Source organism: Mercenaria mercenaria, chromosome 15 (genome assembly GCF_021730395.1).
Source record: "Mercenaria mercenaria strain notata chromosome 15, MADL_Memer_1, whole genome shotgun sequence".
NCBI lineage: Eukaryota > Metazoa > Mollusca > Bivalvia > Venerida > Veneridae > Mercenaria > Mercenaria mercenaria.
In genome coordinates, this window is record NC_069375.1 from 31,018,000 (window position 1) to 31,045,693 (window position 27,694).

Sequence of the window (27,694 nt, forward strand, 5' to 3'; positions counted from 1 at the left end):
CTTGACTTAGGAGCTAGTGGTCTGGGTCTAGCAAACTTACATTGAAACATCCAGAAACATTTTCTATAAAACAAGTATGAAAGTCTTACACTTTTTCTACAAGACTATTTTATAAAGTTACAACTTTTATGTAGAACTATGCTCAGAGAAGTTGAAGATTAATCAAAGTCCACACTTTTAACTTCCATATTCATAATATCATTAACAGTTGTGAGGATAAAAAGTATTTTGTAAATTAATAAAAAGCAAGTTCTTCATTCATGACAATTATTTCTTTATCCCTAATTCTTGATATTTCTTCTCTGATTCCCCCAATGTGTTTGGAAATAAGATTAAACCTTTTGTATTATCCCTGTTTTTATTCAGAATTATGCTCACAAAATTGGAAAAGAAATTTTGCACTGGACACATATTTTCCAGAAGAGTACACCTTTCTTAACTTTCTTATGCAATCAGCAATTGTTAGATTTCAATGTATTTTGCAAATTATTCTTAGGCAGTTCTTCATTCATGATGCACACTTTTCTTCCTCTCTAATACTTGATATTTCTATTTCTCTGATTCTGGAAATATGGTAGTACATTCTGCAGATGTATGATCCATCAAATAGTTCAGTTTTTGTTGACCAGTGCTTTAAACAATTGTGGCCCTTCAGATGACCATCTGAAATGGAACAATTTAGCCATTTTTTTACTAGTATAAACTTAATATGTTTTATATGTTCATAAAACACAAAATTTTAGAATGTAAAATCTTACAATTATAATATTATCAGTCTGACAGACATTATCAAGAAAATGTCATTAAAAAGTGGAAAAACAGTACCTTACACAAGTAATAAAGACTAAGAAATATAGCTATGACTTCTTACAGATGATATATATTTGTCTGTATGTCTTCATATATTCCATTTTCAACTAACACTATATATAGGCACATGATCACTTCATGTCCATAATGTATACTAAATTTCTTATGAATTGTTTGAAACTGTGAGTAGGCATACACAATGTACAAGTGTATTTGTGATATTTTAAAGGACATCACTCAATAAAAAGTAACCTGAAATGAAGTCTTGCAATATGTGCATGCCTACTTCATGTTGATAATTTCATATCAACTTACTTTTGCACTGTGACACAGTATGGAAACTGTAGGAGGAGATGAAATATAATTCTTATAATATAAAAAAGGGGCATAACACTCCAAATTTAGATTTTAGGCTAAAATAGATAAAGGCCTTAATTTACATTTAAGGTAAAAGTGTATTACAAGTTTCAAGGGCAGGATTGAAAGTGGGGGAGGAGCTGAGTACATAAAGAACAAAAGAAAAGAAACTGTAACTCTTTCATTTAATTCAAGATTCTAAAAGGACCATAACTTTAGAAAACTGTCATCAGATGTAAAATCCACTATTATAATAGTATGTGTATAATTCTGCTGCTTGGCCATGAAGTATACCATGATCCATTTGAATATGATGGAATCTGCAGAAAGAGAGTTTTAATGCAAAAGGTATGAAGGAAGCTATGATATGACAATTTGAAAAAGAAAATGACATAATAACTGAAGAAACAAATAATCAAATTTGATAGTCCTGACAATATGTGCCTGTCCACTTCATGCTGATGTACCAAGTTTCATTTGAACTGATAAATAGTAATTACATAAAAAATTACATAAATGCAGCTCTAAACTATCCTGTACCTTTTGATGTCTACTGTTCATAGTCTAGCCAAAGCTCCAGAACTGGCTGCATTGAGGCATTTTGTTCACCATATCATACTGTAACCTTAAAAAAAGCCCAACATGTACATTTATATATACATAAATTTTTCTTTCACAATTAACTGTGATTTCTCTATAAATTTCTGACACTTCACATTAAAAACAATCTAAAAGTACAATGCAGATAATTCTAAAATCAGTTATTATAGTTTGTAAAATAAATGCTGAATGCCATATCTATTTTCAAAACACTTTTAAACACCTACCTGTATAAAATGGTGTGTAAATTGGCAGTCTTCTTCTTGGCAATTTTAGCATTCATTGTCCCATTATTTCTTTGAATAAATTTATATCTTCATCTGAAATAAGTATAGTATAGTATAAAAAAACTATGAGGAAACATATTGGTGGTTTTCAAAATAATGAAGCAAAAGTGTGACATAGGGGTTGGAAATTCAAACCTATTTCTTTTGGTGGTCACCTATTTTTTATGACAGCAAATAATTAAAATTTCAAGGAAATATACAACTTTGGGAAAGTGTTGAGAAATACCAATCAGATAATATTTTGAACAGCCTTCAGTTCATAAGTTCAGAGAATTTCCAGTAAGATAGGTGATAAATATTGCAGTGTTTTATGACAAGGAAATATGTATAACAGTAAATGTTTTTCAACATATATGAATATGTGTTTGTGTATAGTTTGAAACTTATTTAATAACTGTTTGTGGACTTTGGTTTTTAAAATCACCCTTTCTGCACAAATCTGACATAAAATAAAATTTTACCTAGAAAAGTTGTTGCTGAATGAAAAATAATTAACATATTGTTATAAAACTTTTTTTTCTCTCACATTTTGCAGGTTTATAAACCACATTCCAAATTTCAAAAATGTCTGGTGATTTTTAAGAGATGCACAGGGGACACATACTAAAAATCAGTGTAATATTCATTAAGTATTAGTTTTTCTGTTCAAAACAAGATTAATCGTGATCATCTTAAGACAAAAGTCTATTGAACAATTACTAAATAAATATTCCACAAAATAACTACAAAACTGAAAATTCAGCAACATGTAATGCTTTAAATGAAAACTAAGTGACTTTAAACACAATTAACACATTGAAATCATTTAGTTTACATGCACTGCTTATTCAGAGTAGAAAAATGACAAAATATCATGCATGGTAAAATGGAATGGTAAAATTCATACATCTTTATAATGCTACTAATTTTAAGAAGATGCACAGGGGAAAAATGGCAGCAAAATATATATTCATGGAATATGTTCATAGTAAGTAAAATTCTTTCAACTACACAATACTAGCTACTGAATATTTACATATGTAGGTAAACTTTAATTAAAATTAATGTTTCCCCTTTTAAACCTGAAAACTTGAGAAAAATGCAAAAAATAAAATTTAAATTGTCCTGGGATTCTTATATAATGCTTAATTATCAAGTAATGCATGCATTTAACTTACACACTGCTAAGAATATAGAACTGCCACAACATATTACAGTATAAATGCTATGATAACTGATGAATGTCAAAAAAAGGTGCACAGGGGACATCACTTTGGCTTAATATGTGAAGCTGAAAGCTGCTTTTGTAACCATTGTAACTTCCATTTAGAGTGAAATAAAGTAAAAACCCATTTTATTTAAAGAATACTTACAAGGGACATTTTTGGGTGTGTAGACATATATGAAGATTCTGAGAAAGTTGATTTATAAAACAATAAAATCATAAGGTGTCTTCAAAGCTGTAAGGATAAAGATCTTAGAAAAACATTATGACTTAAGAAAAGTAATGGGGTTATGAAATTGTAGTGTTCAACTTTTAAATGTATCACTATTTTTTTTATGAAAGGGCTTCCATCACAAGACATGAACTATTGGTAGGAATAAAATGTAGTTAATGAAAAGAAGTATTTTGTTTTAAATGTGCAGAGTTCAGATTTCATTTAAGAAAAGCCAAAGCTGTAACAATTAAGTTTGGTTTGAAAAAGTAAAACACAGTTGAAAACTATCCTTTATGCAAAATGTCACACTTTTGGTGCAGAGGGGACAAAATTAGCTATATAATTTAACATAACTTTAAAAATGCTTGAGCCATTCATCTGAAATTGCACACATTTCTTGAATACATTGATTTGGATATGATTTGCCCCAAAACACATTCTAAAACTGAACTGAATTAAAGTAAGGTGAAAAAGAAGAAAAAGCTTCATTGTTTTGAAAACCACCCATATAAGGAAATCAGCATTATATATGGAATCTTGACAAGTTTGGATTGATGTATCTTAAAACTATTCATGTAGCTTCATTTCTTTATGCTGATTCTGTAGGTCTACAGCACAGCTGATTTATGAAGTTGAACAATTCATGCATGCCATGTAAAATAAATAATTATGATACTATTTTTTAATCACATCTTGCTGTAATATAGGCCTACTGTATGTTATTTCATTCCATTGTATAAATGTATAAATTTGTTGATATTTTGGTGCATGATCATGCTTCATTCAGACCCTTGACCTTGTCAGCTATGCAGAGGTGTCCTTTCTTTGGCTTACTTATAGACATTGTTCTTTTTTTTTTACGAAATTATTGTAGAATATATATAGAACATTGACATTTACCTAGCTGTACTGTTGGTCGACATCATGTATTCCTGTTGAACAAGAAATGTCAATGTGAACGCCCAGCACAGGTTCAAAAAGTTTGCAAATGACATTGTTTCCATGGTGCAGGTATTCATTCATCTGAAACAAACACATGACGGATTAAATGCACAGTAGACCTTGATTCTAATTAATGTTGCTTTAGAAATATTGATGGTTTTTGCCGGATGATTCAGCACGTCCGATCAGACATATTTTATGGCATAAATGCAGTCTATGTTCAAATTATGTCAATTCGAATGCAAAAAGTACATCAACGTTTTTTTCTATGACAATGATCTATTCTGTCTATTCTGATCGATTCACTATCTATGAAACAATGCGTTAATTCTGCATCGACTCTCTTTCAAGATCTGAGAATGATTTGTTGTAGATCTACCAGTGGATCTAATGATAATCTATGGTGGCAGTGATACAAGCATGCATATGCTATGTTCTCCGCCCAAAAATAGGCAAATCATTCTCAGATCTTGAAATAGAGTCGACTGATAATCAACCTTACTTTGAACTCGTTGCAGAAATAATAAATTTATATAAATCTATATAACTTTGCACTTACCATTGTTCCTAGTCCCCGAACAACTCGACCTGTCAAAATATGTAAACACGAGGGAGGCCTTTTGACAGGACAGTCCTGTAAACTTCCGAAGGAAATAGTCCAAATTTATTCCAGTTACTTCCATATGCGATATTATCGTGAATTATAATTATATGCATAATGTATCGCATATAGATTTAAGCATAAATTTAATGTTCGTGAATCCTGTGCTTTAGCTGTTTTCACGTTAAGCGCCGAAAATCATGAAATCCATAAGGCCATGTGCTCAGCCTGATCACATTTCTACGCACTAACACATTTTTGTGTGAAAAAAATATGCTGAAATTTACATTTTATTCTGTCAATAACTTTGTGACTGCAACCGTTTCTAAAAATAAAATTGACACATCTGACTTTTATGTGTATTGCCCTTGTAATGATATTATGGATTTTTGTCATAGATACGCATGTTTATCTCAAATTAATTGTGAAATGATGATGTCTGCATGAAAAAAAGAGAAAATAAAAATTGTCTGAAATTATCGACTATAAAAGGCACTTTCATCAAATTTATTTAAAAATTGATTGCTCGCAGGAAGTAGATATATTATCTAGGTACGTTTTGGTCACAATTTTAGGCAGAATAATGCTTGAATGTAGCAGCTGTCGATTTTGAAAAAATATGACCGCCTAAAAATATTTTTTTCTGTCTTCTGTCCGGATTTTCGGGTACAAGTTGGCATTTGTTTTTCAAGATATATACTTCGAAGGAGAGCTAAATCATTTTCAATAGGCATTTCATTCATCAAATTATGTAATTCTTCAGTAAAAATTCGCAAAATGGTTGTAAAGACAAGCACTAAAATGTCGATATTTTGGCTATAGAATGTACCTTAAAAATGATTTATCGAACTATACATATCAGGAAGTTTTTAAAAGTTAAATGAGCGAATACACAATAATAAACAATTTCTGTGTTTAGCATGATCTAACTGACAGACTTTATTATATTATTTAAAAGTTTTGCTGCAATCTTCTTTCCCTTACTCCCGCCACCACCACCCTCCCCTCCCTCTTCTTTCCACACACTTTTCCATCATCTCGAGGTCTTTGATTTTACGTCTTATTTACGTTAGCTGAATGCGTAGTCGTCAAGTCAAAGCTTCTAAATTAGGCACAATTGCACCGATGTATTTTAACAACATCTACCTATGGCTATGACTTGAAATAATGAAGTCCTGTAATAAACTGTTATGATTTATCGAATGCTTTTAACATTGCAACTGACGTCAACGTGTAGACTGCAGCACCTTGACAATACATGACCTCTATATTGGACTTTTTAGAACGCCTATTGAATTTTTAAAGAAAAAAAACACAAATATATTTCTTGATTTATTGCAAAGTATAAGAAAGCACCACTGAATGCCATTATTGATGACCAGGGCAGTGTCCGTGTTCGTGTGAGTGACCGTGCACGGGAACCTGTCCTTCTATATATGTAAACAACTGTAAAACGATTACAAACACAGTATTTAAACAGTTTCAGAGGACTTGTTGATAAAATCCATTTCTCACAAAATTCTTGTTCTATTTAATAGATTATATGATTGCGTTACAAAAATACATTTTGGAGACAATGAAATAGAAAAATTTGTTATCAAAAATCGATATTTTGAGAAACAAACGAACACGAATATTGAAAAGCACGAAATAACGATTTAACAAAATATTGTTTTGAAGAAAAGAAAAAAAAAAGATTAGCGCTAAATTAATATACCGACATCTGAAAAAAGGTTTTCGATCAAGGACTCCATTTAAGCATTTAGTAAACAAGAGGGCCATGATGACCCTGTCCGCTCACCTGATCTAGTTTTTACCCCAGGTAACCTAGAATCTGACAATCTAATCTACATTTTATTTCAACAAACATTCTATCCATGCTTTATTCAAATCAAATAAAACATAACCCAAGATTTTCAATCGAACTTGTCCTATATTTTATAGAGACAAACATTCTAGCAAAGTTTTATGAAGATCAGGTAAAATATGACTTCTACAGTGTTAGCAAGGTTTTTTGCATAATTCGACCTATTGTCTTGATCTCGGGTAACCCCGTTTCGAACTTCAACTAGATTTTATTGAGAAAACATTCTGACAAACATTTAACAAGATCAGGTAGAAAATGTGGCATCTGACGGGTTAATTTGGTTTTTCTATGATTTGAGCTACCGACCTATTTTTTTTTACCTCAGATAATCCGTTTTCAAACTTGATTTTCATAAAGATAAAAATATCTGATAAAACTTTATGAAGGTCAAACAGATAATGTGGTGTCTAGGTTGTAAATAATATTTTCTTATTTTGCTTAGTGACCTAGTATTTTAACCAAAATGACCTTATTTTGAACTTGACCTAGATTTCAAATGACAAAGTCTGGCCAAGAATCACAAATATCAGATAGAAACTATTGCATCCAGGCTGTTAACATGGGTTTTCTGTCCTTTGACATTGTGACCTAATCTTTGAACCTAGATGACCCAGATTCGAATCAAATTTATATTGAGGCAACATTTAAAACTGTGACCTCTAGAATATTAACAATAAAAATGTTAACGAAGAATGGTGGACATAGGGCGGTCACAATAGCTCATCTTGAGCACGTTGTGCTCAGGTAAGCTAAAACCAGAAACATACCTTAACCCAGTAGTTAACAAACTCATCTTGAGTCACAACACCATCACCTGAAAGTATGTGTTAATAAACTTAAGCATACAAAATCTAAAAAGTAATGAACGTAATAAATGGAAATAATTCTACTGTAGACATTGTAGACAACAAAATCGGAGGAAAGTACACATTTGACATCAGTCTTTGCTATAGACTTTAGTACTTGAACATGACAACAACATGTGAAACTTCAGTTTCTTTTCTCACGGAAGTGCCGTGTTTAGCGCTCATTATTAAAACTGATTCATTCAGCCATTAAGGAGCATTATGTGAACGATTAACCTTAATTTTCCATAATTTACACCGATCCGTATGTGTGTACGTACCGTCGCCTCCGCCGTCGATTTTTGCGTGCCATGCTTCAAAATCATGCTGCTCGAGATGATGATCGTGATCGACATCATAGTCGTCAAACAGGTAATGTGACAGCTGGAAGAGGTCAGGGTCTGATTCACAAAGCATTGTTGTATATTCCTGCCGGCTTTCTCTTCCATCCTCTGTACAAACCATGTATGCAATTATTATTATTATCATTACCATTATTATTTTATTATTATTATTATTATTATTGATAATTAATTAATTTATTTATATATATATTTATTTATTTATTCATTTATTATTAGAAGATGAGATTTCAACTTTTCCAAGTTATGAAAAAAGATTTCAAAAGTCTTATATTCTTCACAAAACAAAATTTGTTCTGACTTATTAAACATTGTATAAAATGATATATTTATTTATTTATTATTATAAGAAGATGAGATTTCAACTTTTCCAAGTTATGAAAAAAAGATTTCAAAAGTCTTACATTCTTCTCAAAACAAAATTTGTTCTGATTTATTAAACATTGTATAAAATGATATATGACTGCTATTTTATTATTGCACTTTTTGTTTTAAAAGATACGTTATAATACATAAATTAAAATAAAATTTACTATTTGTATCGTATTTATCAAAGACTGCATCTATTTCTGCTACAGTCATTATGCCGTCCTGGTTTGTATCCTCTTGGACAAACATAATAGCTGCCGTCAAGTTATAAGGCTGTACTTTTGACATGTCCACCGCCGATGCCCTGAAAAATTATTTTCTATGTGATATGTACTTTTGATATAAAAAGTCTGAAATTTGCAAATGCGTATTTCCTAATACCCCATCCCAGGGATTAATAAAGTGTCTTTCCCGTTAGATAATTAACAATAATAAAATGAAATGTTAAATATTCTTGCGGCGGAGTCACCCGTATGGGGAACCAGTTAGCCTGGGTTCCGGTCTGTCGAATTTTTTTTTTCATATGCGGCCTAATAATTACATACGATCATTTAAACTTTCGACGGGCTCATTTATTTAGATAGATCATATTGTGTGAAAAAAGCATAACATATCAACGCCTGTATCCCAGGCTAGGAACCAATTGGAATACAAATAAACTTTGTATGCTTGGAAGAAAAAAGATTCTTTGAAAAACCCTCAAATTACCCCTGAATGATAAGTAAGATTTATGATGCAGTACAATTATCATGATTTATAGAGGCAAATTATATAAAATATATTTAGAAAATAGATACGTTACCCTCCGCAGATCGCACACACAACAAAAACTACCAGTGCTCCAGACGGTCCCATATTTCTATAACATAGAGAAGTCAAGGTCCATACGAGTTTATCGCAGTGCATCAGACTTTGCCGTCTTTATTAAGCTAACGAATATTATATATATATATATATATATATATATATATATATATATATATATATATATATATATATATATATTTTTTTTTTTTTTTTTTTTTTTTTTTTTTTTTTTTTTTTAATATAGCTCCGAAAATTATGAAAATATTTCAGAAAGATGAATTATGGCATTAAAAGAAATATAATTAGTACAAATATTTTATACAGCATGGCAGTGTAAAAGGGACAATTCTTTCCCACTTATTTTTTATCTCAACATGTAATTAAGTGTCAAAAGTACTGATATTAATCAAAGAAATTTGTTTAAACGGAATGACTTTCTAGTGCTTTATCTGCTGTAGATTTTTAGGCGACAAACATGCCGGTCAATATCAAATGTCATATAGACATCTTTTTGCGCACGGTTACTTACTTTCAGAGATGATGTGCATTACATGATATTATTTCCAAAGAAAATTTCAAATGTAAAACAAAATTTAAAAAGTCCAAACCTTCCATATGAGATAAGAAGAAAATAAATGATAAATTATGAACAGATCCGTAACTTACCCTCCTGTGAATACTTGCAAAATGCCAACACTCGCCACATAACCCAAATAAATATCTAGATAAGACTCATCAGGTTCAACAGTGAGGCTCTACGCGGCTGGAATTAAAACAAACAGTGAAGCGAAATATGGTGAAGAATTTTGCAAAAATTCGATGTATATGAAATACCTTGCTGATTGTTATAACATGCTAGTCTGGTACTCGGTGGTGGCGGTGTGCATGAAATAGGGAATAGGTACTCGTTGGTGGCGGTGTGCATGAAATAGGGAATAGGTACTCGGTAGTGGCGGTGTATATAAAATAGGGAATGGGTACTCGGTAGTGACGGTGTATATAAAATAGGGAATGGGTACTCGGTGGTGGCGGTGGCGGTGTGCATGAAATAGGGAATAGGTACTCGGTAGTGGCGGTGTATATAAAATAGGGAATGGGTACTCGGTATTGGCGGTGTATATAAAATAGGGAATGGGTACTCGGTAGTGACGGTATATATAAAATAGGGAATTGGTACTCGGTAGTGACGGTGTATATGAAATAGGGAATGGGTACTCGGTAGTGGCGGTGTATATAAGATAGGGAATGGGTACTCGGTAGTGACGGTGTATATAAAACAGGGAATGGGTACTCGGTAGTGACGGTGTATATGAAATACGGAGTTACTACCCGGTGTTGGCGCTGCATATCAAATATGGACTTGTTACCCAGTGATGACGGTGTATATGAAACATAGAGGTTGTACACAGTATTGACGGTATATATATATAAAATATTTAGTTTGTACCCGGTGTTAACGGTAAACAACGGTGCAAACGGTAAACACTTGTGTATATGAAATACTGAGGGAGAACTCGGTACTGACGTCGTATATGTAACATGTTGAGGTGGTGTTTGGTCTTGATGAAAATGAAAATCTGTATTGTAATTTGGTGTTGACAGTGTCTATGACTTATTGAGATAGTAATCGATGATATAGACGCATATGAAATACTGTGTCAGTGCTCGGCTGACGGTGTATATGATATATTACAGACATATTCATTTCCGATGTTAATGTGAAACAGGCGACGTTTTGAGTTTTTAATTTATCTAAAATAACCAAAATATCTAAATAATGCCGATTGTCTAGTTAAATTGAACGGAAATACCATCCAGTAATTAATGTACACAAATGATATAACATTTTTTTTATTTTTTGTTTCTTTCTTTTTTGCAAGATGACATGACGGTCTGCAGCAATGAACTAACGGAATTGAGCTTTCTGCAAAGAATATGGGTTAGGTGACATCATCGAAAAGAGAAAAGGGTTAACAAGCAGGATAAGAAAACTTCACACTTCAAGATGAACTGTTGGAATTTGTTTGGTGTTACAGCAATCTCCTTGATATTTGGAGTGAGAGATGCTTTCCCAACTGCAACTAAAGATGAAATGTATTAAAACATGTCTAAAAGATTCTTTCAAAATTTCAAAGTTAACATCTAACGCGGAACCATCAGTAACAACTAACTTGCATTTATTTAACCTGTTATACAGTTCTGAAATTAGGGGTTCGTTCAGAGCCTTTTCAGTAAATGCGAACGAATGTTGAGTCAGTAGAAAGATAACTTCGAGGACAAAGTTCATTTAGTTTTTTGAAGTACATACACATGTATATATTCCAGCTGTTCAAATCTTTGTTTTGCCTTAGACTGGCTTACTTTTATTAAACATTTGTATTATTGTCTCTACATCAAAATATATGCAAAGTTTAGAGAAATATCAATTGATTTTTATTTCTCAAAAAAAAAAAAAGTTATAAAAGTAATGTATGTTTATGGTTTTCTATTCAGTGTTACGTCTGACTGAATCCCGTGATGCAGTTTTCTGTATTTTAAAGTGCTCTTTCATTTTGGGTCAGAGATTTGGCCTTTTACCATGTTATCAACAGTGTTTTTTTTGTAAATTGTTGGGTATATATAAGCCATTCATGATGGAAGAACTTCACATTTTGTACTTACTTGTAAAGAAAGCAGGGCATTTTTTAACCAGTGTCTCTGGATTCTGTTACAGTATACTAGTAATTCTGTTCTCCGCAAGAGTAACTGCCATCTTCCCTACTTGAATCAGAGGTGTAGGACAAATGATTTTAGGCACGTCTTTTATCAAATCGTCACGGAAAACATACGTCTTGCCCGAAGTTCGAACTCGCGACCCCGCGATCCGTAGATCAGAGCTAAACGGGCGGCGATATATGTAAAATACTGAGCTGGTACTCTGTGTTGACGGTATGTTTGAAATACAAAATGTACTATGTTAATACTCGGTGTTGAGAGTTTATGTAATGTATTGAGATGGTACTCGTTGGTACTCGTTGTTGACGGTATGATTGAAATACTGAATTAGTACATGGTGTTGACGGTGAATGTAAAGTACTGAATTGCTACTCTGTAATGTCGATGTATACGGAGCATCTTTCCAATGATCACACATTGACCAAGATTAACAACATAAATGGGCGTGGTTTTTAGGCCGGATTTTATTTTTTCAGTTCTTTTCAATGGCACTCAATCAGTGCCCATTTAGAGTTATTAAAATATAATTCCTTTCAGGGCCTCTCTTTAAGATAATTTGGAAATGACAACAAAACACGAAGTATTTAATTATAGCGAGTGAAACGAATGTAGACAATGTAAGTCACGACTAAAGCAATCTTTAAGAACATTGACCCTGGACTGATCATGTTATCATTCTTAAAGGGTTTCGATATATGACATACACTTATTATAAAGTTTGAGAATTTAAAGCAAAATTTGGAAGTAAGAGATGGAATCACGAAAATGTCTGTCTATGTTACGGCATATAGATCTTCTGTTTTTAACGAACGGGCTTCTCAGGTCATAAGAACGCTACGAGCACCGTACGAGTAGGTTCTTAGTCGAATTTTGGCAAACTCGTGGCATTCGTACGTAAACCGTCGACTCGTACGAGCGTCGTACGGATTTCTGAACCTCGTAGAGGATTCGGAAACTCGGTGATAATGTTTCATCGAGCTTCCGAGTTCTCTACGAGCTCGTAGAGATTTTCGATGTAGGGAGCAGCTCGCAAGAGCACCGTACGTGAACTGCACGGGCTCCGGAAGAACTCGTACCGCACGATGTCCGTGCGGGTTTCGAAAACTGTGAGACTTGCCGATTCTCGCACGGTCAACGTACGATGTCCGCCCGGGGCTCGCAGGGTGTTACGATCGCCGTATAGGCTCCGTACGACTTCCTTGGTGAGTCAATGTGGTATAACCATGTATCTTTTAAATTCCAACAAGTACTGTCGAGACGTGGTACAGAATGGAGCCACATCGTCTCGGACTGATGCAATTGCGGCTCGCGCTGCACCAGACTCGTGCCCAAAAGAACACAATACTCATAGCACTGCTGAGTAGCTACAAATGGACAATTTTCAGACGTCGCCAAACTGATTTATTCTTGTCGCACGGACACCGTACGAGTGCCGTGCGAGCGCCATACGAACCATCGAGCACCATACGAGGTACGCCCGAGCTTCCTGCGGGCTCCGCACGACTTGTCTACGATGTCGGTACGGATATCCTACTATTGCATCTTCTCCAGATCGTATGAGGCCCATAGGTACTGTGACCAGACGCTACGATTGTACAAAGATCGTAAGGATTCTGAAATTGTGGACTCGTACGAATTTTTAAACCGTACGGACACCGTACGGTTTTGTGACCGAGGCATTATATTAAAGCAAGGCATTGTTATTAGTTTACATTTAGGCCAGATATATTACTAGAAATAATGTCAAAACTTTAAAACTTATTCTAACATAAAGTTTTATTCATGATTTATAATCTTTAGTTACTTATGCTATACAGAAAAAGTCCTTAAAAGTCCAATCCAAATTAGATATTTAAGGGCAGCTTCTTTTAATTTTAGGATAAGCAAAGTACTGCAAATTTATCTAAAATAAAATCAAATAAACCAAACATTAGTATCATTTCTTTATTCATAGCCATGGATTTTAAAAAGAAGTTCAAGAAGCATTTTATACACAATTGCCATAACTGTTAATGAATTTCAATGAGCCGCACCTTGAGAAAACCAGTATATTGCATTTGCGACCAGCATGGATCCAGACCAGCCTGCGCATCCGCGCTGTCTGGTCAGGATCCATGCTGTTCGCTTTCAAAGCCTATTGCAATTAGAGAAACCGTTAGCGAACAGCATGGATGCGCAGGCTGGTCTGGATCCATGCTGGTCGCAAATGCACTATGTTGGTTTTCTCATGGTGCAGCTCAATAACATATTGATGTTATCAAGAACCCCGCCCATCTGCAGATACATTGTGAATCCTCTTTGTTTTACGATTCCCCTATGAATGATTTTTTTGTTTCTGACTTTGAGCTTCATAAGCACGTTTGGTGTTCAACCCCTTTTAACTATAATGCCGACAAGTTTATTGTATAAATTTTGTTAGATTTTCTATGTTCTGCTGTTTGACACCTATGTTCTGAAATCTAACACCCGTCGCTTTTTGACAAAGATGTTAAAATACTACACGTAGCCTACCAGTACTTGCTAGAAATCTTAGAATATCTCTTTTTTCTTATATCCAAAGCAAACGCACTATAGTATACCGGTTGTAGATCAATACAGCATATGAACTAAAGTTGTGGCCACACTACGTATTAAAGGTTACTTCAGAATTCCAAAGAGCTGTATGAGGACAGCGACGCTCGACTATTCAACAGCCCTGTCAATTGAATGAATACAAAAGTCGAAAAAGGGGCATAAGTTTGTAAAAGAGCAAAATAGAGTTATGGAACCTGTGCAGTGTAAGTCAGTTTATCACAGTTAATAAGTGTGTGAAGTTTCAATCCATTCCCACAAGTAGTTACTGAGATACCAACTTACATACAAAAACTTAACCAAATCGGGACGCCGACGCGGACGCCGACGCTGATGCACGGGCGAGTCCAACAACTCTACCTATTCTTTGAATAGTCGAGCTAAAATGTGCCAAGATGTTTTTGAGGACTTTTGTGTGTTTCATTTCCTTACATACTATTCATTCCATACCAGAAAGTTTATGTTGGAATTAGTTCAACCATACAAGTTAAAATGACCAGCTTAATTCATTACTTCGAATTATTCATTTGGTCCCCGGCATTTAAAGTTCCATAATCCCTTAGTTTTATATTAACAAGAGGGTTATGATGACCCTGGATCGCTCACATGAGTAATATGAGCTACATGTTTCAGATGTCAAACTGATGCTAAAATATTAAGAAATTTGGCCAGTAGGTCACATTTATGGTCACCGAAAGTCAGTTTTAAGATTGGTATGCAAAACTGTACATGTCATCCAAATTTTTTCAAGACTGTATCTTAAGAAACAAGAAAGTAGGTCAGTAGGTCACATTCATGGTCACTGAAATTCAGTTTTAATATCAGTCTGCAAAACTGTACATGTCATCCAAATTTCAAGGCTGTATCTTAAAAAACAAGAAAGTAGGTCAGTAGGTCACTTCAGTCACAAGTCAGTTCTAAGATCGGTCTGCAAAACTGTACATAAAATTATTATTATTATACCAGATTTATATAGCGCCCTTTTCATGATCAATTTCACGTTCAAAGGCGCTTTACATAGTTCAAATGCAGCCACACAGGGCGCATAATTCATCCTCTACTAGTACAGACACAGAGCGATCTGACCAGAGGGACAGAGTGAGACAAAGCCCCCACGACAGAGAGATCAGAAATCAGATACAGGCTTGTCCGGCTAACTTAGCCTAGCTCGTTTCGAATAGACAGCCTGGTTCTTTAACGTGCCCAGTGTATAGCACTGATACAAGGATTGCCTGGGTTCCTGACCAGTACACCTCTAGTTAGGTGGGAAACACTGAAAAGCGTTTCTGAAAATTCCCGAGTAGCTGCCGGGGATCGAACCCCCGACCTCAGGATTGGAAGGCCAGTGTGCAAACCACTGAGCTATCCGTCCACCTATACATAACGTCCAAATTTCCAGACTGTACCTTAAAAAACAAGAAAGTAGGTCAGTAGGTAACATTTATGGTCACTGAAAGTCAGTTTTAAGATCGGTGTGCTAAACTGTACATGTCATCCAAATTTCCAGGCTGTATCTTAAAAAGCAAGAAAGGAGGTCAGTAGTTCATATTCATGGTCGCTGAAAGTCAGTTTTAAGATCAGTGTGCAAAACTGTACATGTCATCCAAATGTCAAGGCTGCATTTAAAAAAAAAAAGAAAGTAGGTCAGTAGGTCACATTCCACATGACCCAGATTCGAACATGACCCATTGATCATCAATGTTAACATTCTGGCCAAGTTTCATGATGATACAGTCATAAATATGACTTCTAGAGTGTTAACCAGCTTTACCTTCGATTTGACCTGGTGACATAGTTTTTGACCTCTACTGACCAAGATTTGAACATAGCCTAAAGATCATTAAGATTAACATTCTGACCAAGATTCATAGAGATATTTGCATAAATGTGGCCTCTGGAGTGTTAACAAGCTGTTCCTTTGATTGACCTGGTGACCTAGTTTTTGACCCGTCCTGACCCAGATTTAAACTTGACCTTAAGATCATCAAGATTAACATTCTGACCAAGTTTCATTAAGATATGGTCATAAATGTGGCCTCTAGAGTGTTAACAAGCTTTTCCTTTGATATGACCTGGTGACCTAGTTTTTAAACCCACCTGACCCAGATTTGAACTTGACCTACAGATCATCAAGATTAACATTCTGACCAAGTTCCATTCAGATACGGTCATAAATGTGGCCTCTAGAGTGTTAACTAGCTTTTCCTTTGATTTGATCTGGTGACCTAGTTGTTGACCCCACATGACCCAGATTTGAAATTGGCCTAAAGATCATCAAGATTAACATTCTGACCAAGTTTCATGAAGAGTACAGTCCTAAATGTGGCCTCTAGTGTTTACAAGTCTTTCCTTTGATATGACCTTGTGACCTAGTTTTTGGTCCAACCTGACCCACATTTAAACTTGACCTACAGATCATCAAGATAAACATACCGACCAAGTTTCATAAAGATAGGATCAAAGGCCTCTAGGGTGTTAACAAGCTTTTCCTTTGATTTGACCTGGTGGCCTAGTTTTTGAACCACCCAACCCAGATTTGAACTTGACCTAAAGATCATTAAGATTAACATTCTGACCAAGTTTAATTAAGATATGATCATAAATGTGGTCTCTAGAGTGTTCACTAGCTTTTCCTTTGATTTGACCTGGTGACCTAGTTTTTGATTCCACCTTACTCAGATTTAAACTTGACATACAGATCATCAAGATTAACATTCTGACCAAGATTCATTTAGATACAGTCATAAATGTGGCCTCTAGAATGTTAACTAGCTTCTCCTTTGATTTGACGTGGTGACCTTGTTTTTGATCCCACATGACCCAGATTCGAACTTGACCTAAATATCATGAAGATTAACATTCTGACCAAGTTTCATGAAGATACATCATAAATGTGATCTCTAGAGTGTTTACAAGTTTTTCCTTTGATATGACCTTGTGACCTAGTTTTTGACCCCATCTGGCCAAGATCTAAACTTGGCCTAAAGATCAACAAGACTTACATTCTGACCAAGTTTCATAGAGATATTATTATAAATGTGGCCTCTAGAGTGTTAACAACTTTTTCCTTTGATTTGACCTGGTGACTTAGTATTTAAACCAAGATGACCCAATAGGAAACAATTCCAAGATTTTATTAAGGGTAACATTCTGACCAAGTTCCATTAAGATTGAGCCAAAATTATGACCTCTAGAGCATTAACAGCCAAATTGTTGACAACGGACAACGGACGACAACGGACGGTGGACACAGGGCGATCACAGGTGAGCTAAAAACAGGTGGAAAAGCTTTCAAAAACAGATGGTATGCATAATTACAAAAGATATTGATCAGTTTACTCGCCGTGTGGTCCTTTAGCGGCGATTTCTACTATTTATTTGCGCAATCTAGTGTTATTTTTTTGCGCGAATGATCTGTTGTCTGCGCATGCTGGTGATACTGGATATACACGGTGTCTGAGTTGTTCTTGCATTTAATGGGGTTTTAACGATGATAGCTGCTGATAAGGACTTATTCATATATTAACATCATCTTTTGACTGTAATATCGAAACAAGAGGGCAAAGATGGTCCTAGATCGCTCACCTGAGTAACACATCATAACAGTGGAAACATGTTTGAACTAGTGGCCTAGTTTTTGACACCATATGACCCAGTTACGAACTCGTCCGAGTCTCTAGGAGATAAACATTCTGACCAAGATTCACGAAGATTGGAGCAAAAATGTGAGCTCTAGAGTGTACAAATTTTTCTTCAATTTGGCCGAGTGACCTAGTTTTTGAACGAACTTGGCTCAATTTTTAACCTGTTCAAACTTTTATGGCTATTCTAACCAATTTTCATTAAGATTGGACCAAAAATGTGGCCTCTTGAGTGTAAACAAACTTTTCCTTTAATTTGGCCTAGTGACCTAGTTTTTTATCCCATGCGATCCAGATTTGACATCATCCAAGACTTTATGATAAAAAAATTTTGACCAAGTTTTATGAAGATTGAATTAAAAATGTGTCCCCTAGAGTGTAAACAAGCTTTTTTTATTTGACCTGGTAACCTAGCTTTTGACCCCACCTGACCCAGATAAAAAATTCATCCGAGATTTCATGGAGACAAACATTCTGACTAAGTTTCATGCAAATCAAATGAAAAATGCAACCTCTATTGCATACACAAGGTTTTTGTTTGATTTGAGGTGACCTAGTTTTTGACCCCAGATGACCAATATTCCAACTTGACCTAGATTTCATCAAGATCATTCTGATCAAATTTCACGAATATCCAGTCAACAAGAGGGCCATGAAGGCCCTGTATCGCTCACCTGACCTATTGACCTAAAGATCATAAAGATTAACATTCTGACCAAGTTTCATTAAGATATGGTCATAAATGTGGCCTCTAAAGTGTTAACTAGCTTTTCCTTTGTTTTGACCCGGTGACCTAGTTTTTGATCCCACATGACCCAGATTCGAACTTGACCTTAACATCACCAAGATTAATATTCTGACTAAGTTTCATGAAGATACAGTCATAAATGTGGCCTCTAGGGTGTTAACAAGCTTTTCCTTTGATTTGACCTAGTGACCTAGTTTTTGACCCCACCTGATCCAGATTTGAATTTGACCTTAACATCATCATGATTAACATTCTGGCCAAGTTTCATTAAGATATGTTCATAAATGTGGCCTCCGAGTGTTAACTAGCCTTTCCTTTGATTTGACCTGGTGACCTAGTTTTTGGCCCAACATGACCCAGACTTTAGCTTGACCTAAAAATCATCAGGATTAACATTCTGACCAAGTTCCATAAAGATACAGTCATAAATGTTGCCTCTAGGGTGTTAACAAGTTTTTCCTTTGATTTGACCTGGTGACCTAGTTTTTGACCCTACCTGACCCAGGTTCAAACTGGACCGTAAGATCATCAAGATTAACATTCTGACCAAGTTTCATGAAGATACAGTCATAAATGTGGCCTCTACAGTGTTAACAAGCTTTTCCTTTGATTTGACCTGGTGACCTTGTTTTTGACCCTACATGACCAAGATTCAAACTGGATCTTAAGATCATCAAGATTAACATTCTGACCAAGTTTCATTAAGATATGGTCATAAATGTGGCCTCTAGAGTGTTAACTAGCTTTTCCTTTGATTTGACCTGGTGATCTAGTTTTTGACCCTACCTGACCTAGGTTCAAACTGGACCGTAAGATCATCAAGATTAACATTCTGACCAAGTTTCATGAAGATACAGTCATAAATGTGGCCTCTACAGTGTTAACAAGCTTTTCCTTTGATCTGACCATGTGACCTAGTTTTTGACCCCGGATGACCCAATATCAAACTCGTCCAAACTTTTATTGAGGGTAACATTCTGACCAAGTTTCATGAAGATTGGGCCCAAATTGTGACCTCTAGAGTGTTAACAAGCTTTTCCTTTGATTTGACCTGGTGATCTAGTTTTTGACCCTAGATGACCCAATATCAAACTCGTCCAAGATTTTAATGAGTGTAACATTCTGACCAAGTTTGGGCCAAAATTGTGACCTCTAGAGTGTTAACAGTCAAATTGTTGAAGACGCCGATGGAAGGACGACGACGGACGACGGACACAGGGCGATCACAAAAGCTCACCTTTGAGCACTTCGTGCTCAAGCGAGCTAAAAATGCAGCCCCTACTGCACACACACAGTTTTTCTTTTATTTGACCTGGCTGATGACCTAGTTTTTTTACCCGAGCTGACCCAGATTCAAACCTGACCTAAATTTTATCAAGACGAACATTCTGACCAATTCTCATGAATTTCAAACTTAAGATGTGGTTTCTAGAGTGTTAACAAGATTTTCCTTTGATCTAGTCTAGTGACCTAGTTTTTGACCCTACATGGCCCAGATTCATAATTGGCCTAAAGGTCATCAAGACAAACAAACTGACCAATTCTCACGAGTCTCAAACTTAAAATGTGGACTCTTAGAGTGTTAACAAGATTTTCCTTTGATCTGGCCTAGTGACCTAGTTATTGACCCCTCATGACCAAGATTTAAACTTAGCCTAAAGATCATCAACATCAACTTTCTGACCAAGTTTCATGAAAAAAATGGGTCAGAAATGTGGCCTCTAAAGAGTTAACAAGCTTTTCCATTGATATGATCGGGTGACCCATTTTTTGACCCCACATGACCCAGATTTAAAATTGACCTAGAGGTCATCAAGACAATCATTCTGAGCAATTCTCATGAGTTTCAAACTTGAACTGTGTACTCTCGAGTGTTAGCAAGATTTTCCTTTGATCTGGCCTACTGACCTAGTTTTTGACCCCCGCATGACCCACAAGAGATCATCAAGACAAATATTTTGCCCAATCCTCATGAATTTCAAATTCAAAATGTGGTCTCTAGAGTGTTAACAAGATTTTCCTTTGATCTGGCCTACTTACCTAGTTTTTCACCCCACATGACCTAATTTCAAACTTGGCCTAAAGATCATCAAGATAAAATTCTGACCAAGTTTCATGAAGATAGGATCAGAAATGTGGCCTCTGAGTGTTAACAAGATTTACCTTTGATTTTACCTGGTAACCTAGTTTTTGACCCCACATGACCCAGATTCAAATTTGACCTAGAAGTCATCAAGAAAAACAATTTGACCAATTCTCTGAGTTTCAAACTTAAATTGTGGCCTCTAGAGTGTTAATAAGATTTTCCTTTGATCTGGCCTAGTTACCTAGTTTCTGACCCCCACATGACCCAGTTTCAAACTTGACCTAAAAATCATCAAGATAAACATTCTGACTAAGTTTCATAAAGATTAGACCACAACTATGGCCTCTATAGAGTGTTACAAGGCAAATGTTGGCGCATGCCAGATGACGGACGCCGGATGCCAGACAATGACCAGTCACAATAGCTCACCCTGAGCACTATTTAAAAAGATCAATTAAGTGTCCTTTTAATTATGCCGTTATAAATCACTCTCATTGTACTGAAAATGTAATCAAACCCCTACAAAACAGACCAATAGTTTCATTCCTAACATAAACTTTTCAAATGCATTCCCGGAAATTTAACTGGACTGTACTGTACAACAAAGAGAATCATAATCCATTAGTTCCTTCCAATTATAAATGCTTGAGTGACACCAGAAAGAGAGGGCAAAAAATTGTAAGAGAAAATGGAAAATCAAGATATCTCAATATTTGAAGATACTAACAAATATTGCAATATCTATTACCTGATATACAGGACAATACAGTTATACATCTAACAGTCCTATTTTCCTCTTATAATACAGAAAACTACAGTAATTATGCATGCTACTTTCATGCCTAAATGTAACAAGAGGGCCAAGATGGCCCTATATCGCTCACCTGTTGTCATTGCACTTGAGGACAAGAAGGTCCTCAGAAAAAATATCTAAGTCCAAAGGACAGGAACAACAAAGGAAAGAAATTTAACCAAAAAGAAAAAAATTCTTACAAGGTACAGATATGTCAAAATACACCTAAAAATTAGAGGTACCATCCATGTTGTACCACAGAAAAGTGGTCTTGGTTTTTCCCTATGGCCAATAATACAAGAGGACCATGATGGTCCTGAATCGCTCACCTATCCCCACATGACCCAGTGTTGAACTGAGTATGACGTCGTTATTTCTATTATTTGACAAAGTGACCTAGTTTTTCAGCACATGTGACCTAGATATCATCAAGATAAAAAATTCTGACCAATTTTCATGAAGATCCATTGAAAAATATGGCCTCTAGAGAGGTCACAAGGTTTTTCTATTATTTGACCTAATGACCTAGTTTTTGAAGGCACGTGACCCACTTTTAAACTTGACCTAGATATCATCAAGGTGAACATTCTCACCAATTTTCATGAAGATCTCATGAAAAATATGGCCTCTAGAAAGGTCACAAGGTTTTTCTATTTTTCGACCTACTGACCTAGTTTTTGACGGCACATGACCCAGTTACGAACCTGACCTAGATATCATCAAGCTGAACAGTCTCACCAATTTTCATGAAGATCTCATGAAAAATATGGCCTCTAGAGAGGTCACAAGGTTTTTCTATTTTTAGACCTACTGACCTAGTTTTTGACCCCAAGTGACCCAGTTTCGAACCTGACCTAGATATCATCAAGATGAACCTTCTGACCAATATTCATGAAGATCTCATGAAAAATATGGCCTCTAGAGAGGTCACAAGGTTTTTCTATTTTTAGATCTACTGACCTAGTTTTTAACCCCACGTGACCCAGTTTCGAACTTGATCTAGATATCATCAAGGTAAACATTCTGACCAATTTTCATGAAGATCCATTGAAAAATATGGCCTCTAGAGAGGTCACAAGGTTTTTCTATTTTCAGACCTACTGACCTAGTTTTTGACCGCACGTGACCCAGTTTCGAACTTGACCTACATATCATCAAGGTGAACATTCTGACCAATTTTCATGAAGATCCATTGAGAAATATGGCCTCTAGAGAGGTCACAAGGTTTTTCTATTTTTAGATCTACTGACATACTTTTTGATCCCACATGACCCAGTATCGAACTTGACCTAGATATCATCAAGGTGAACATTCTCACCAATATTCATGAAGATCTCATGAAAAATATGGCCTCTAGAGAGGTCACAAGGTTTTTCTATTTTTAGATCTACTGACCTAGTTTTTAACCCCACGTGACCCAGTTTCGAACTTGACCTAGATATCATCAAGCTGAACATTCTGACCAATTTTCATGAAGATCCATTGAGAAATATGGCCTCTAGAGAGGTCACAAGGTTTTTCTATTTTTAGACCTAATGACCTAGTTTTTGACCCCACGTGACCCAGTTTCGAACTTGACCTAGATATCATCAAGGTGAACATTCTGACCAATATTCATGAAGATCTCATGAAAAATATGGCCTCTAGAGAGGTCACAAGGTTTTTCTATTTTTAGACCTACTGACCTAGTTTTTGACCCCACGTGACCCAGTTTCGAACTTGACCTAGATATCATCAAGGTGAACATTCTGACCAATATTCATGAAGATCTCATGAAAAATATGGCCTCTAGAGAGGTCACAAGGTTTTTCTATTTTTAGACCTACTGACCTAGTTTTTTACCCCACATGACCCAGTTTCGAACTTGACCTAGATATCATCAAGGTGAACATTCTGACCAATTTTCATGAAGATCTTGTGAAATATATGGCCTCTAGAGAGGTCACAAGGTTTTTCTATTTTTAGACCTACTGACCTAGTTTTTGATGGCACGTGACCCAGTTTCGAACTTGACCTAGATATCATCAAGGTTAACATTCTGACCAATTTTCATAAAGATCCCATGGAAAATGTGACCTCTAGAGTGGTCACAAGCAAAAGTTTACGGACGCACGCACGGACGGACGACGGACGCCGCGTGATCACAAAAGCTCACCTTGTCACTTTGTGACAGGTGAGCTAAAAATGCCATGGTTTGCAGGAGATAATAGCTACAATGTCTGCTAAGCTTAAAATAAAGTTTTAGCAGAGTTATCTCCAGTTTTCCAAACATTTTACTACAGCCAGTTCAGAATAGAAAATAGTACTTTAATTTTTTCTCAGGGCAGTTGACTACACATATTCCTAAAATTTGTAGTGCCTACTTGCAGCTTAAATGTTTAGTTCTACTGCCAACTGAATATCAACATTCCAGCGTTGGCCAGCGCTACTGAACTAGTTCTTCTTTCAGCAATACTGGAACTACTGCAATAGTCTAAATAACATGAAAGGCTTCATTTATTTGTGTAAAAAGTATGTTCCTTTAAAAACAGTGAATTCATAATTATTATGTAGAACCTTGTAAGAAATTCTCGCTGGTGAAGTTATCTCCTGTTACTGTACTACAACGAATTTATTTCCAAAATAAGGTGGCACAGGCTACTAGAATGACTTGATCACAGAAGTTCTATTTGATTAAATGCTGTCTATTTAGCAGACAGTTACAATACACTATATATTATATAGAGGATTTCAGACTATAACATCTACATTGATTTGTTGTCTTTAACTGCATACGAGTAAATGATGCAATTAACCTTTAGCATGCTAGATAAATTGTCGTCTGCTGGAAATGTCGTCTGCTAAAATTGTAAAGTTAATTCAGTTTGCTCCAAAATTGGAAGAAATATTGTCAGAGTAGCAAACAGCTTGGAACCTGATCAGACGCCGATTTAATCGGCGTCTGATCTGGTTCCAAGCTGTTTGCAAAGGCTGTTAAATTCGCCTGCAGCAGGCTAAGGGTTAATTATGCTACTAGAGATCCTGTATTTCTTAAATGTTCTCCAAAACTAATCAAGTGCACATACATAATATTATGAAAGATGGAAGAACACCTTTAGTTCCATCATTGTGGAGGACATTCACCTTGCACGAGGATTTAACTTACGGCCCCTCCTTCGATCTGTTTGCTTTGGGTTAAGTGCCATTTTTCAACAGTATTTCAGTTACGTATCAGCAGGCAGTACGTTTTCCTGGATTCTGTACCAGTACTAACTTGTTCTCCGCAAGTAACTGCCAACTTCCCCACATGAACCAGAGGTGGGGGATGAATAATTTCATATATGATGTCTTTTATCAATCGTCATGGAGAACATACGCCACGCAGGGTAATCGAATGGTAGGTCTGCACTGTCCCTACTGAGCTAAGTGGGTGGACATGTCATTCTGTATTTTGTTATTATTTGACAAAAAATAAGCCTTATTGTTTTATCATTTATTTCACACATATAATTAATATAATTAAAATTCAAATTGTTTCAATTTGAAACATTAAAAGGAAAAAACATTCGGGTTGTTTTGTGAAATAGTCTATTAAATTACATTTTCAAACTGCAAACATAAATATCAAGACAATATGCTAACAGTGTTTAAAAATCAGAATAACTATCATAACATGGAAAAAGAATGTTCCTGCAAAAACACTTCAGTGTTGGGGTGTTGGGGATAGGAAATTCATCCAGCCATCTTTGTCCCCTTTTCACTAAGATAGCTTATTTTTCTGACTTAAAATATTGTGTTAAAAATATTGCATGGTTGAATAACAGTAACATGATCTTGAATAGACATTTTCAGGATTTCAATTGCTGCTAAAAGATTAATGTGAAAAATACATGTATGTAATTGACTTAAAATGATGGTGCATCTTTTGATTTTGTTCCACTGTAAAATTATGGCAGTGGTGATTGTATAACATTAGTTTAAAATATCTGTAACGAAGGAAAAATGTTCACCCCGAAAAAATGACAACAAAGACATATAACACCTAACAAAATACCCCATATGACCCAGATTCAAACCTGACCTATAGATTATCAAAACAAACATTCTGACTAATTCCCATGAGTTTCAAACTTAAATTGTGGTCTCTAGAGTGTTGACAAGATTTTCCTTTGATCTGGCCTAGTGACCTTGTTTTTGACCCCACATGACCCAGATTCATACTTGACCTAGAAATGATAAAGACAAACATTCTGACCCAGTTTCATGATGATTGAGTCACAAATGTGGTCTCTAGAGTTTTCACAAGCTTTTCCATTGATCTGACCTACTGACCTAGTTTTTGACCCCACATAACCCAGTTTCAAACTTGACCTAGAGATCCTCAAGACTAACATTCTGACCAAGTTTCATAAAGATTAGGTCACAAATGTGGTCTCTAGAGTGTTCACAAGCTTTTCCTTTGATCTGACCTACTGACCTAGTTTTTGACCCCAAATGACCCAGTTTCAAACTCGACCTAGAGATCATCAAGACTCATGTTCTGACCATGTTTCATAAAGATTGGGTCAAAAATGTGGCCTCTTAGAGTGTTCACAAGCTTTTCCATTGATCTGACCTACTGACCTAGTTTTTGACCCCACATGACCCAGTTTCGAACTTGACCTAGAGATCATCAAGACAAAACATTCTGACTAACTTTCATAAAGATTGGGTCAAAAATGTGGTCTATAGTGTTCACAAGCTTTTCCATTGATCTGACCTACTGACCTAGTTTTTGACCCCACATGACCCAGTTTCGAACTTGACCTAGAGATCATCAAGACAAACATTCTGACTAAGTTTCATAAAGATTGGGCCAAAAATGTGGTCTCTAGTGTTCACAAGCTTTTCCTTTGATCTGACCTACTGACCTAGTTTTTGACCCCACATGACCCAGTTTCGAACTTGCCCTAGAGATCATCAAGACAAACATTCTGACTAAGTTTCATAAAGATTGGGTCACAAATGTGGTCTCTACAGTGTTCACAAGCTTTTCCTATGATTTGACCTACTGACCTAGTTTTTGACCCCACATGACCCAGTTTCGAACTTGACCTAGAGATCATCAAGCGAAAACATTCTGACTAACTTTCATAAAGATTGGGTCAAAAATGTGGTCTATAGTGTTCACAAGCTTTTCCTTTGATCTGACCTACTGACCTAGTTTTTGACCCCACATGACCCAGTTTCGAACTTGACCTAGAGATCATCAAGACAAACATTCTGACTAACTTTCATAAAGATTGGGCCAAAAATGTGGTCTCTAGTGTTCACAAGCTTTTCCTTTGATCTGACCTACTGACCTAGTTTTTGACCCCACATGACCCAGTTTCGAACTTGCCCTAGAGATCATCAAGACAAACATTCTGACTAAGTTTCATAAAGATTGGGTCACAAATGTGGTCTCTACAGTGTTCACAAGCTTTTCCTATGATTTGACCTACTGACCTAGTGTTTGACCCCACATGACCCAGTTTCAAACTTGATCTTGAGACCGGACGTCGACGGACGCCGGACAATGACCGGTTACAATAGCTCACCTTCAGAACTTTGTGTTCTGGTGAGCTAAAAATGCAATGATGAATCTGTATAAAATCATGAAAAAAGTCTTAGCAAATAAGAACAATTTAAAACTAGAGGTGCTTTTGAGAAAAGCGCATGTCTCCCACAACTGCCTAATCATCTAAATAGCAAGTCAGACTTTATATACTGTTTACTCACTACAAATATACCTTTGAAGAGTAAAAAGGCCGATTTTGGGTAATTCTAAAGTGCCTCAGGCGATTTGGCAAGTTGATGAACCTGGCCAAGGAGTTGTGGTCAAAAACATTTGGTTCAAGTTTGGTGAAGATCGGAT

General features: G+C 35.7%; 1 protein-coding gene and 1 long non-coding RNA gene across 4 annotated transcripts; both read right to left on the bottom strand.

Moving 5' to 3' along the window:
- Positions 1 to 361: 361 nt before the first annotated feature.
- Positions 362 to 5,355, bottom strand: LOC128549004 (uncharacterized). Of its 3 annotated transcripts, XR_008367410.1 has the most exons (5): positions 4,974 to 5,355; positions 4,373 to 4,495; positions 1,995 to 2,087; positions 1,708 to 1,792; positions 362 to 663 (listed from the first exon to the last, which is right to left on the bottom strand). It is a non-coding gene; the product is annotated as an uncharacterized LOC128549004 (long non-coding RNA). The 3 variants fall into 3 exon arrangements; XR_008367411.1 differs by lacking the exon at positions 4,974 to 5,355 and having other exon boundaries at positions 1,708 to 1,785; positions 4,373 to 4,959; XR_008367409.1 differs by lacking the exon at positions 4,974 to 5,355 and having other exon boundaries at positions 4,373 to 4,959.
- Positions 5,356 to 6,334: 979 nt separating this feature from the next.
- Positions 6,335 to 9,955, bottom strand: LOC123560848 (uncharacterized). Its single transcript, XM_045353006.2, has 6 exons — positions 9,932 to 9,955; positions 9,261 to 9,317; positions 8,623 to 8,762; positions 8,009 to 8,179; positions 7,650 to 7,696; positions 6,335 to 6,461 (listed from the first exon to the last, which is right to left on the bottom strand). The coding sequence occupies exons 2-6, from the start codon at positions 9,311 to 9,313 to the stop codon at positions 6,384 to 6,386; spliced, it is 489 nt and encodes a 162-aa protein (XP_045208941.1). The 5' UTR covers positions 9,314 to 9,317; positions 9,932 to 9,955; the 3' UTR covers positions 6,335 to 6,383.
- Positions 9,956 to 27,694: the final 17,739 nt, after the last annotated feature.

Coding starts and splice junctions, on each gene's coding strand:
- LOC123560848 (XM_045353006.2), bottom strand. CDS start 9,313: ATGGGACCGTCTGGAGCACTGGTAGTTTTTGTTGTGTGTGCGATCTGC. Junction 8,180..8,622: donor TGATAAATACGATACAAATA/GTAAATTTTATT, acceptor TGGTTTGTACAG/AGGATGGAAGAGAAAGCCGG. Junction 7,697..8,008: donor AATCGACGGCGGAGGCGACG/GTACGTACACAC, acceptor ACATACTTTCAG/GTGATGGTGTTGTGACTCAA.